This window comes from Bos mutus, chromosome 8 (assembly GCF_027580195.1).
Source record: "Bos mutus isolate GX-2022 chromosome 8, NWIPB_WYAK_1.1, whole genome shotgun sequence".
In the NCBI taxonomy this organism is placed as follows: Eukaryota; Metazoa; Chordata; class Mammalia; order Artiodactyla; family Bovidae; genus Bos; species Bos mutus.
Genome location: NC_091624.1, coordinates 14364308 through 14377177, shown reverse-complemented (window position 1 = coordinate 14377177; position 12870 = coordinate 14364308). Strand labels below are relative to the sequence as shown.

The window sequence follows — 12870 nt, the reverse complement described above, 5'->3', positions numbered from 1 at the left end:
GAATTACAAAACATACAACAAATGAGTGTATATAACAGATATTTGTATCATTTAAAGAAATGACAGGAAGGCAAAACACACCTACCACCAACCTTCAGAAAGCACTACCAGCACCTCTGAAAATCCAGGTGCCCTATGGGTCCCTCACTTTCCAGATCACCCCCTCACCGGCCAAAAGAAACCACTGTCCTAATTTTGTGCTCATCCTCCCCTTATTATAACGATTGCACCTCTGTTATATCCTTAAATGATACATGGTTTTGTTGTGCCTGCTTTGAACCTTTTAATTTTCTCTCCTTAACATTGGAGATTCATCCAGACTGATAATTATAGCCGTGGCTCATCCATTTAACCGCTGCAGCAGTGTCTCATTTTATGAACCTAGCACTCTTCATTTAAACAGCTTTGCTGCTAAAAGACGTTTGGGTAGTTTTCAGTTTGGAGCCATTAGAAGCAAACTGACTATCAACATTCCAAACTATGTCTCTAACACACGTGCAGGATTTTCTCCTGGGGTGTGGATTTAAGAGCGAAATTACTGGGCGTAGGTAATACCCACTGTCAACTTTAATATATTACATCAAATTGTTTTCCAAAATGGTTGTACTGCTGACATTTCCATTAGCTCCCCATTCCAATGCTTGTGCTCACTGTGGTTTTAACTTGTACTTCACTGGTTTCTAATAAAGTTGAGCATCTTTTCACATATGTGTTAGCCATCTGTTTCCTCTTCTACAACATGACTATTTATTTTACCAATTTTTAATGGGTAATCTTATTTTTGATTCATTGGAGTCCTTTATTTATTTTGGGTGCTACAATCATTTGGTGGTTATTTCTGTTGCAATCATATTCTCTTGCTTTATGGCTTATCCTTTCAATTCTGACGAACAAAGATTCTTCATTTTAATGGAGCAAATATATTAATCTTCACTTTCGGTCTATTAAGAATTCCTTTCCCACCGAGGAAAGGGGAAAATATTGCCCAATTTTTTTTGCCTAAAAGTAAGTTTTTACTTCCATATTGATATTTTTAATCCATTTGGAACTGTTTCTGTATATACTGTGAGACAGAGATGCAATATCATGTGTTTCTATTTAGATAACCAATTATCCTCATTTTTAAAAAAATTCTTCCTTTTCCTACTGACAAGAAGTGCCCATTCTGTGAATTATCAAGTTTCCATATATGTGTGATTGTTCCTAAGTTCTCTATTCCGTTTCACTAGGCTCTTTGTCCATTTCTGTTAAACCCACATTGTCTTAATTACTCTAGCTTTATAAGACTTGAAATCTGGTAGAGCAACTCCACCCACCTTGTTTCTCTTCTGATATTCTTGGTATTCTGATATTCTTGGTATTCTGATATTCTTTCATATAAATTTTAGTATTACTTTTATCAAATTCTACTAAAAAAATTCCAATGAAATGTTCATTGGAATCACATTAAATTTACATATCAATAGGGAAAATTGGGAGCTTCCCTGCTGGCTGAGATAGTAAAGAATCTGCCTGCAATGCGGGAGACTCAGGTTCAATCTCTGGGTCAGGAAGATCCCCTGGAGGAGGAAATGGCAACCCACTCCAATATTCTTACCTGAGAAATCCTATGGACAGAGGAGCTGGATGGGCTACAGTCCATGAGTTTGCAAAGAGTCTGACATGACTGAAGCGACTTGGCACAGGGAAAATCGATATGCCCATGACATCAAGTCAATCTAGCCAAGAACATGGTACTTCTTTCCGATTTATTTAGCTCTACTTTGGCCTTCTCATAAAATTCCCCACAAAGCTTAGCAACTCTTTTACTAGACACATATATACACATATTTTGCTTTCATTTTTATTCTAACTGGTATTTAAAAATTTAAACAAATTTTTAATGGAGTATGAGTTGATTTATAACTGGTATCATTTTTTAGGACTACTTTTCTGTTATTAATGCAGAGCAAAGTGCAACTGACTTAAACTCTTACACTGAGTGAACTTACTAAACCTCTAAATTTTTTAAATTTATTTGTAGACTCCATTTCTCTAAGGAAATGTTTATTTTAAATTTGACTTGTTGCTATGACGTTAAACAGATGGAGAAACAATGGAAATAGTGATAGACTTTATATTCTTGGGCTCCAAAATCGCTACAGATGGTGACTGCAGCCATGAAATTAAAAGACGCTTGCTCCTTGGAAGAAAAGCTATTACAAACCTAGACAGTATATTAAAAAGCAGAGACATTGCTTTTTAAAAAGCAGAGACATTGCCAACAAAGATCCATCTAGTCAAAGCTATGGTTTTTCCAGTAGTCATATATGGACATGAGAGTTGGACCCTAAGGAAGGCTAAACGCGGAAGAATTGATGCTTTTGAGCTGTGATGCTGGAGAAAACTCTAGAGTCCCTTGGACTACAAGATCAAACCAGTCAATCCTAAAGGAAATCAACCCTGAATATTCATTGGAAGGACTGATGCTGAAGCTACATTACTTTGGCACCTGATGCGAAGAGCCAACTCCTTAGAAAAGACCCTGATGCTGGGAAAGATTAAAGGCAGGAGGAGAAGCGGACAACAGAGGATGAGACGGTTGGATGGCATCACCGACTCAATGGACATAGTTTGAGCAAGCTCCAGGAAATGGTGAAGGACAGGGAAGCCTGGCATGCTGCAGTTCATGGGATCACAAGTTGGACACGACTGAGTGACTGAACAACAACTTCTATTACTAGTTTGTTATGCGCTCTTTATCACGATGAGGAGTTGAATTTAACCGAATACTTCCCTGGTGGCTCAAAGGGTAAAGAGTCTGCCTGCAATGCAGGAGACCCAGGTTCAATCCCTGGGTCAGGAAGATCCCCTGGAGAAGGAAATGGCAACCCACTCCAGTATTCTTGCCTGGAGAATTCCATGGACAGAGGAGCCTGGCGGGCTACAATCCACAGGGTCCCAAAGAGTCGGACATGACAGAGCGACTTCACTTTCACTTTTTTTCCTGCATCCACTGAAAAGAACAGTATCTTTTCTAATATGTGATGAGGAAAATTATACAGGTACATTTGTCTAATATTGATGTAACTTCACATTCCTAGAAAAAGACCAGTAGTCCAGAACTTTTTACTTAGAGCCAGAAGAGGTTAAATGATCTGAGTAGAAACTGCTTAAAACTGACTCAACTGTACAAGAATAGCCCTACTTGCTCACCTCAGACCCTATCTCCTCTAAGGTATCGCTGCTGACTCATCCACACCTGCTCTGAGCTCTTAGAGCATTTACTATTGATGATGTTCATCTGACACTTGCCACGTGCTATTCTGTACCTGTCCTATCTCCCACAAGCCCCTCGAAGAGTAGTAACTAGAAAGCTTACAACAAATGCTTGCCTAAAAACCTTAAACTAGTCTAATGGATACGGTGGTAAAACATGAGTTGAATAATATTATGCAGCATCCTTAGAAAGATGAGACTCCTGGACATGAGTTTTCTAGAGAGCTTCACTCGAATCCACTAATACTCACTAAAACATAAAAATCATTCTAAATCACATTCCACACTTCTGCTTTGTGAGTGTTTTGCCCATGCTATAGATATTTCTTGATTTTAAGCAAGATTTAACTTTTTGTTGTTGTTGAGTTCCGCCTGCAATGCAGGAGATTCCAGTTTGATTCCTGGGTCAAGAAGATGCCCTGGAGAAGGGAAAGGCGACCCACTCCAGTATTATGGCCTGGAGAATTCCATGGATTGTATAGTCCATGGGGTCGCAAAGAGTCAGACACTACTGAGCGACTTTCACTTTCACGGTTAATCATCAGTTATAATAATGCTAAAGATATAGCTGTGGACACATAATATATGGGATGCAGAACCTCAGCTATGGCCCTGAATTAGCCTCTAACAGGGAAGGAAAAACAAAAAAAAAATGCCCATATTTTCCCCAGTTAGCATTGACCTCTAGTTAACTCTCAGCAGCCAATGCACATTTCCTTCTCCACTCTCCTACTCTCTCCACCCTCTCTTACCCCTGAATTACACAATGCAGAACTTGTAGGATACATTTTTAGCAGTGATAGTGTGAAATGTTACCATTTCCCCAGATTACAACAACCTTGTTTTGCCATTGTGACTCTCTTATCTGGACCTACTACTAGCTGACCTCATCACGTCTTCTAATCTCTGCTGCTGCTGCTAAGTCGCTTTAGTTGTGTCCGACTCTGTGCGACCCCACAGATGGCAGCCCACCAGGCTCCCCCGTCCCTGGGATTCTCCAGGCAAGAACCCTGGTTCTAATCTCTAGAGACAACAAATACAATACGGTGTAGCTAAGACTCTGGGGCCAGGCTGTCAGGGTGCAAACCCCAGTTGGACATTTACAGGGTGAAAGTCCCACAAGTCCCTTATCCTCAGCTTCCTCTTTCATATAATGAAAATAAACATCTACCCCTATAAGATTTATGAGAATTAAATGGGCTAATAAGTGTAAAGTGCATAGAACACAGTCTCACCCATAGTAAGCATTCTATCTGGATTATTATTATTATTAAATGGATAAAATACCACTCTCTTAACTCTCTCTTAAAACTACTCCAGTATTTCTCATTTTCTGTTGTGGTTGTGTTGGTGGTGGTAATGGTATTCTTTTGTAGGAGGGGGCAATGCAGACATCACTAACTGATCCTCAACTCATCCCACCTGTCAGTGCTTCTGGCCAACAATGAAGGGAAGGCCCACACACAGCATCAAGGTTATTCACTGTTCTGTTAGCCAGGCTAAAATACGCACAGGTGAAGAAAATGGGGCTGTTTATTTAATCAGCATAACAGAAATATGGGACATGTGTGACTACTGTTATCAAATATTTGCAGGCTGGGATGGATTATTGAAAATCCTATGGACAAGCTACAGGCCCAATCACTGAGCATGTTTAAGCAGGGCCCTGGTGACCAGATGTCAAGGATGCTGTAAGAGAAAATTTTTTAAAATTCAGAGTCAGATAACTTTTAAGATTCCTTCTACCTTGAAAATCTTGGCAATATGAATGTGAATCATCAAGACGTTACAAAGGAGTTGTGAGTCACACATTCAACGAGCTCCTTAAGGCACAGAATTTTTCACTGCCCACAGTGCTTGGCACATAACAGACCTAGCTGAGGAATTCTAGCCCCGAGGGTTCGTATAAGTCGGCTCTCAGTAACAAAAAATTCTCTAAAGCTAAGCGCGTCAATTAGCTGATTCCAGACTTCTGTTGTGACCGGTAAATTCAATAAACCATACATCCCAAATGGGATTTGGCAAAAAGATGTGTACCCGGATTAACTATCAGGCGGTCCTCCACTTCACCCTTCCGAGGCAGGGCAAAAGCCAATTAAAGTGAGCAGGCAGGTTAAGGGGAAGGGTGGCCCGGGGTAAATGGGCGACTGGGGAGCAGACTTACACACGATCCGGGGAAGGGACAAAGGCCTAGGGAGAGCACGCTGGACTCGGAGGCACGCGCCAGCCAGACTGGCTACAGTCCGGGTTGGGACTGGAGATGCAAAGGTGTGACGGCCGCGAGGAGGGCCCCTGAGCGCCAGCGGAGCACCCGCGGGGGTCCCCTCCGCTCCCCGGGAGCAGGGCCGGGGGCCGCCGGAGTCGCAGTCTCGGGGCGGTTCGGGTAGGGAAGCCTGGCGGCGCACCTGCGGCCGGACTCCGGTCCGCACAGGTCTCCCCGCCCCGAAGCCGGATTTCGGATGGTCCAGACTCCCTCCGCCTCAACGAAGGCCAGTCCTCAAGCCCCAGAAAGGCAACCAGACGCCGACGCCGCAGTCTCGGCACGGAATGTGGGGCAGCGGCTGCCTCCCGCCCGGCCCGGCCCGGCCCGGCCCCCACCGGGAGCGACCGCCGCCATCGCGGGCCGCGGCCGGGGGGGTAAGATCAGGGGCCGCGCGCGCCGCTTTACCTGAGAAACCAGCGGCAGCAGCGTCTGCTCCACCGAGCGAGTTTTGATCTCGAGTCCGGAGTCGAAGGCGAAGCTCGATGGGCCGGAGCCGTGCGCTGCCCCGGCGCCGCCACCGCCTGCGGGGCTCGGAGAGGCGGCCATGGCCTTTACTCAGCCCGTCGCGCAGCCGGGACACTGCGCCGCTACGGGCCCGCCGCCTCCCGCCAGCCAGCCTGCCTGCCTGCCCGCCGCAGCTGTAAGGCACCCGCGCCGCCCGAGACCCCGCCCCCGGAAGACCCCGCCCACCCCGCCTCCACGCGCTCCGGCCTGGGGTCCGCCTTGCAGCCCCGCCCCCCAGCCCGGGCCCCGCCCCTCTGCCCCCATTCCACCCACCCTGTTTCCCACATCATTCTTCAGTGGGTTCCGCACAAGTCTCGCTCCTGCCAAATCAGAGGCACGGGATACCTGAGGGCCTCCCACGAACATGTGGCCTCTTACCAGAGCAAGGACATCCATGCTCAGCGAAGCTACCTGTCCTTCTCCGGAGAAGTGACTCTTCCTAAATCCGAATTCCCCAGGATTCCTGGAAACTGCGCTGGGATTGAAACTATTAATAACTGGTAGGCCAGGACAGGAGTCAAGCCTGTAGGGACGGGCTTCTACCCTAAGGACTTCTACAGGTTACAGTCTTTCTGGAGCTTTCACAAACACATCTCCCCTTATGTAAATTGTCCATGTTCCATAAAAATTCATTGTACGCACTGGTGCCAAAGGAAAGGCAAGATAAAAGACATAAGAGATGGACAGATGTATTCATTAAAGTTTGACTTCACTGAAGATCAAATTTCTCAACAGAGACTAAGTTTACCACTTGATTCATTCAACACTAGTAATTTTATTTCAAAATATAAATATTTTTACATTTACAAAGATGTTACATCAGTAGGTTGTCAAAGCAAGTTAAAGCTAAGAAACAGCATTTGTGAGAATAAAGACACATGGTTATATCTGAATAATCTTTTTTACTTTCAAACCATCTCTACTTTGCCTGAGAATGCAGAGATGATACATTTTCCACAAGTTACATGAGCAATAACAACTATATATCCAATCGTGGCTTCAAAATCAAATGGTACTTGAAATATACTCCCATCACCTAGACAAGTGGCACTGCAAAGCACAAAAGAAGGGTCTTCTTTGGAATAATTACAATTGGAGTTACATTTTCTGAGTCACTGCCATTAAAAACAGTATTTGATAATAAGCCAAAACAATGTTTTAAATTTGCTACCACAGCTTTCAGAGTAAAATATAAAGCTAGAATAAAAAGTAAGAAACCAGGTGTGGAGTAAAGAACTCTGGACTTGGAGTCAGAATTTCTGCAACTGAATTCTGGCTCCATCATTTTGTGGTATAAACTTAAGGGAAAGATCACAAAAAACCTTTCTGAGCTTTGATCTGATAATACTTGATACCTGCCTATCTCACAGGGCTGTTATGAAAGCAGTCTGAAACCTATAAAGTACAATACAAAAGCGTTATTAAAATGTCATGTCAACATATCACCACTGCATTTGCACTCTAACTGATCTTTGAAAAACTTTCAAAAGTAAAACACAAATACTGACTTTACACACCATAGGTGGAAAAGAATCTCTATACTTGATGTATAGCTCTGAATGGCAAATAGTTTTTTTCTGGTATTTCACTAAACTTTGAGATATATTACAGTTTACATGGTAGATGAGCCTGCCATTCGAATTCTATTACAGATGTCTTCTAAAAGAGCTGTAAATTTTTATTTGAAAGCCATGTTTCCCAAAGGACCCCAAGTCCTTTGAGATGCTCTGAAAAAAAGAGGATGAAGATATAGTTTAAGGTCAAATAAGTCTCGTAAACAGAGTCTTTGTCCCCTCTTGTAAATCCACAATATATAATAGCATGTTAAAAACTCTTCGAAGTCCTACTTCAGAAAGGAAACAAATTCAGCATTCCTCAGTTTTAACTGACCATAGAGTCCCTTCCCCCAACTCCATATACACTTTCATTCACTTAGAACATCTAACAACATTCTTTGGAACTACTGCTATAAGGAACACATTTTTCCCAAAATTGGCAAGCTGCATGGGGTCGCAAAGAGTCAGACACGACTTAGCGACGGAACAACAACAACTCAACTAGGAGGGAAAGGGAAGAGAAGTAGAACAGTGGACTGAGAGAAAAAAGAACTGACTCTACTCCGAATTGTCACTGACGGGTGCCATGTTAGAAAAGACACTTCAACCTATGGACTTGTTTCCTTCTCTGTTAAATGACAGGATCACCTAATTATACAAGGCCTATTCTAGCACAGAATTTCTATGATTCCAGAAGGCAGACAGAACATGTTGGTTTATAATTCTCTTAAACTACCACAAAAATTAACTGTTTAGTGGTTTCATATAGCATGAGTATTATTTTTGCAGATCTTAAGTTAATGTAAGCAAAATTTGTCAACAAGGAAAGTAACTCAAGTGAAGAAACTTTAAAAAAGAAAAATATAAATGAGATGAGCTTTCAGACAAACTCTATTAAGAATAATTATAGTTTAGTAGGGATGTCTATCTAAAATAGTCTCTCCAGATTGGAGTAACTAAACTAAGTGATGAAAGTTTATTGACTAGCTAGGTCATTTCCAAATAAAATGAGATTTTGAAAAATAATTACTGAACACTGGACAGGGAGGCCTGGTGTGCTGTGATTCATGGGGTCGCAAAGAGTTGGACACAACTGAGAGACTGAAGTGAACTGAACTGAACTCTTGGGGATTCCCAGGTGGCGCTAGCAGTAAGAATCTGCCTGACCAGACAGGAGATGCAGGATACTCAGGTTCCATCCCTGGGTCAGGAAGATCCCCTGGAAGAGGAAATGGCAACTCACTCCAGTATTCTTGCCTGGAGAATTCCATGGACAGAGGAGGCTGGCAGGCTACAGTCCATGGGGTCGCAAACAGTCAGACATGACTTAAGTGACTTAGCATGCATGTGTGCATAAGTTAATGAAATGAATATATTTTGATGGCAAAATATGCAAAGACAAGAAATACATAAAAACAAAAAAATACTTGTCTTTGGCTGGAACTAACATTTGGAACTATGTTGCCAGGGGCTATTTCTACTGCAAAATGCCTACTCTAATACTTTTATAAGGATCTTGTAATACCCTTAATGGAGACCGCAGTTTCCTATAAAACTTGAGGTTGAAAGCTCTGGTGAGCTCACCTGAAATTACTTTGCTCTAGGCTAACCCCTCATGGCCTGAATTTCTGAGTAAATCTGGCTCAGTAGTGACACATTCTGCAATGCTGAATACAACCAAAGTGGAACCAGAGGTACTAGAAAGTCCAGAGGGGTCACAGCGGGTTCTTATTAAGACCAAGGTTAGCCAGAGGACCTCATCTGCAAGCCCTCCAAGTGGAATAAACTGCTATTTCCAAAGCTACTCAGTTTGTTTAAATAACGCTTCTTGGGTATCAAGAGTCAATCTGCATCAGTCTCAAAAGTCAAGGGAAAACTCTGCCAGCTAACCACCTTTAATGGAAATGGGTGTTAAGAATTCCTGCAAACTTAAAAATAAATAAAACTGGTATCTAAGGCAGTCTGGCAGAGATCACTTCCAGAAACAGAGTGTGATAGAAATTTTGGAACTGATGCTGGACTTACATGGCATGGGTTTATGCTGAAAATCCTATGCCCCGTTCTCTCTCAGAAGAGAGAGGCGCATACTGTGTGGGGAGCTTTTTTCCCCTCCATTCAGTTTACAGTTGAGTAGTGAGTGTGACCTTCAAACTTATCTTTAATAAAGCAATAAAATGCAGAACACTGTGACAGGATTTCTGTACTTAGTTTTTACTGAAGCTACTTATATTTCATCAATTATCTGTTTTTAGGGAAACGTTCTCTTTCTGGGTCAAATGCTGAGATCGTCTTGCTGGAGCACTGGGACAGTTCAAGTTTGCTGATACGACTGGGTAGTAGTCTGGGGCACCTCTGCTCTTGATATTTCAGGGAGATACTACATCAGAACCAACTTTGACAGCTCTAAACTCTTCTCTTAGGGCTCAGAGTCCCCTTCTAAAAACCTAGTATTCATACTAACAATTATGACCAGGAAGAACCATATATTAACCTCAAGTTTATATGTTTACCATTTCACTTTATAGAGCTAAAAACACTTTGGAGGAACGTAATTTGTATATGCACACTAACTCATTGTGCATAATATTTACCTTTTATAAATATGTGCTAATCACAGCTGTAAACTTATCGTTACATCATTAACAAAAACAAACCTGATTTCTTTCTTAAAACTTTTAATGCAACATTTTTAATTTTAGCAATACACACAATATGGCTAAGATTTAAGGTAAGAGAAGGCCTTCTTATGAGTTATCCCCTACAGCACCCTGTATAGTGCCCAGCATGGAACCCACAGTTTGGGAAACTCTCAATCAATGCTTTACAGAATGAATGACTGAACAAGTGATTAAAGGAAAGAATGAGTTAATTAATGCCCAATGTAGCACTTGGTGGACTATCAGACGGTAACTGTTGAAGGATTCATAGGAAATATAAGAGATCTGCATATAGTTTATTGTATAAACAAAGACCTCACAGTAGCCTCTTTTCTAGACCAAGTTTTTCTTAAGTAATATCAGAATAAATTTAATGTAATTAAGGTCCGTCTAGTCAAGGCTATGGTTTTTCCTGTGGTCATGTATGGATGTGAAAGCAGGACTGTGAAGAAAGCTGAGCGCCAAAGAATTGATGCTTTTGAACTGTGGTGTTGGAGAAGACTCTTGAGAGTCCCTTGGACTGCAAGGAGATCCAACCAGTCCATTCTAAAGGAGATCAGCCCTGGGATTTCTTTGGAAGGAATGATGCTAAAGCTGAAACTCCAGTACTTTGGCCACCTCATGCGAAGAGTTGACTCATTGGAAAAGACTCTGATGCTGGGAGGGATTGGGGGCAGGAGGAGAAAGGGACAACAGAGGATGAGATGGCTGGATGGCATCACTGACTCGATGGACTGAGTCATCGAGTCTGAGTGAGTCTGAGTGAACTCTGGGAGTTGGTGATGGACAGGGAGGCCCGGCGTGCTGTGATTCATGGGGTCGCAAAGAGTCGGACACAACTGAGCGACTGAACTGAACTGAACTGATGCTTCTTAATGAGAAAATAAAGTTTTAGAAAAAAGGATTTCTACTTTTAAATGTTTTTCCCAAAAAGGAAATCTTTGTTACTTAAGAATCTTCTCTCCTCCATACTGCATACTCCCTTGGGGACAGAGAAAGAGGCTGAAGGTTGTTTTACAAAGGGGAAAGGGCACAAAGGTAAAAGCTGGGTTCTAGTCCTGGCCCTGTCATTAACTGTAGTCTATGCAATAGAACAGGACATGACTCTACCTCAAAGCACTGGAAAAACTGTGTCAAGATACTAAAAGAGAATATTGTAAAGTAGTTAGCCTCCAATTAAAATAAATAAATTTATATTTAAAAAAAAAGATACTAAAAGAGTCATTGGAGTATAGCAAAGTTGGCAGACTGTGGAGTAAGAAAGATCTGAGGTCAAATTTTACTAAACTTTATGACTTGGAGTTGGTCACTATTCTGAACCTTAGCTTCTCCATCTGTGTGAAATACAAAATAATATGAAGCTGTATGAAAGCTGATGTGAAGTGACTGTGAAATGATATGTGCAAAAAGATTTTGTAAAAGGTAGAGCAGTATGCTGGTTATTGTGATATCTGAGATATTTAAAAAGTCATGATTTAATTCAACAAGCATTCATCTAGAGTCTGTGTGCAAGGCACTGTGCTCACCGATACAAAACTTTACCCTAGTAAGTAACTAACTGGCCAAATTCTAAAGAGTAAAACAGAGACATTTCACAAATCAGAACACTGCTGCCCCTGAGATTTTTTTTTACTTAAAACATTTGGAAAGAAAAAAAAAAATCACAACATGAATTCTATCATATTGTTACCATTAATAGCAGCTTAATACTTAAGTAATTTCAGTGTGGTCAGCCAAGGTTTAGAAATTTGGCAATAGAGTAATAGAGGATGGAGGGAGAGGGGGAGGAAGAGCTTCAGTCTTTCTTCTCCTATGGTTGCAACATACAACTAACTGAACTTCAAATAAGCCACCCACCATTACACTGAAGATTTGATCTTTCTTATAAGAGGACCATACATTGTGGAAGAAGGGAGAAGACTCATTTTTCCTGCTCAAGCCACTACATTCTCAAAAGTGAAAGCCCTCTTCATTGAAAAGTGACTGTTGTAGAAAAGTTTAAGGACAGATTTCTTAAAACAGGAGAAAATCACACTATATACAGCAGGTAGTTTACGGCTCTTAAAAAAAAAAGTTATAAATACGTATTATAATATACATAACCAAAGTGGGAAAATTTCAAGCCACAATACCAGTGTATAAACTGAAACTTTTCAAGCCATCTTAGCAACACTTAAGTGAGTAAACCACATTTCTGAGCTCTAAAGCTGTGCTTCAAAATGCAAAGCAGCCCACAGCCAGTCCTCTCTTGTCCAGGCGTTCTGTACAGAAGGCCAGGAGGCTCCTGCGTCTCGTCCTGGGCTCTGTTTGCCAGGCGCGGCTGAACAGACAGGAGGCCACAGCTGAGCTGAACTCACAGTCAAGGTTGAATTTCCTTACAGAAATCACTGCACTTGGAAACCAAGTCAGTCTACAGAAGGTTTCAGGTCTTCAGAAATGTCACGGAAAGTCCTTTAAGAAAAAAAGACAGGATGATTAGTTTTGCTTTTAGGAAAAGGGGGAAAATAGAACCACAGAGATACTTAGAAAAGAAAAATAGCATCTAACCAGTAATTCACTGTCATATAATATTCTTATAAGTTGAGAGCCTTGGTGCCATTATGTAGTCACTGTTTTTCTTAGTATTTTCACT

The 12870-nt window shown here is 41.8% G+C and overlaps 2 protein-coding genes across 4 annotated transcripts in view; both read right to left on the bottom strand.

Annotated features, from left to right (window-relative positions):
* Window positions 1-6180, bottom strand: part of CTNNAL1 (catenin alpha like 1) — a 58225-nt gene extending 52045 nt beyond the window's left edge. For both annotated transcript variants that reach the window (XM_070375156.1, XM_070375157.1), the window contains exon 1: window positions 5927-6180. In XM_070375156.1, coding sequence (XP_070231257.1) covers window positions 5927-6067 — 141 coding nt within the window. In that variant the 5' untranslated portion in view covers window positions 6068-6180. The remainder of the gene's footprint in view (window positions 1-5926) is intronic.
* Window positions 6181-6780: 600 nt separating this feature from the next.
* The window catches only part of TMEM245 (transmembrane protein 245), an 83606-nt gene continuing 77516 nt past the window's right edge, over window positions 6781-12870 (bottom strand). For both annotated transcript variants that reach the window (XM_070375151.1, XM_070375152.1), the window contains one exon: window positions 6781-12689. In XM_070375151.1, the coding sequence (XP_070231252.1) occupies window positions 12644-12689 (46 nt within the window). In that variant the 3' untranslated portion in view covers window positions 6781-12643. The remainder of the gene's footprint in view (window positions 12690-12870) is intronic.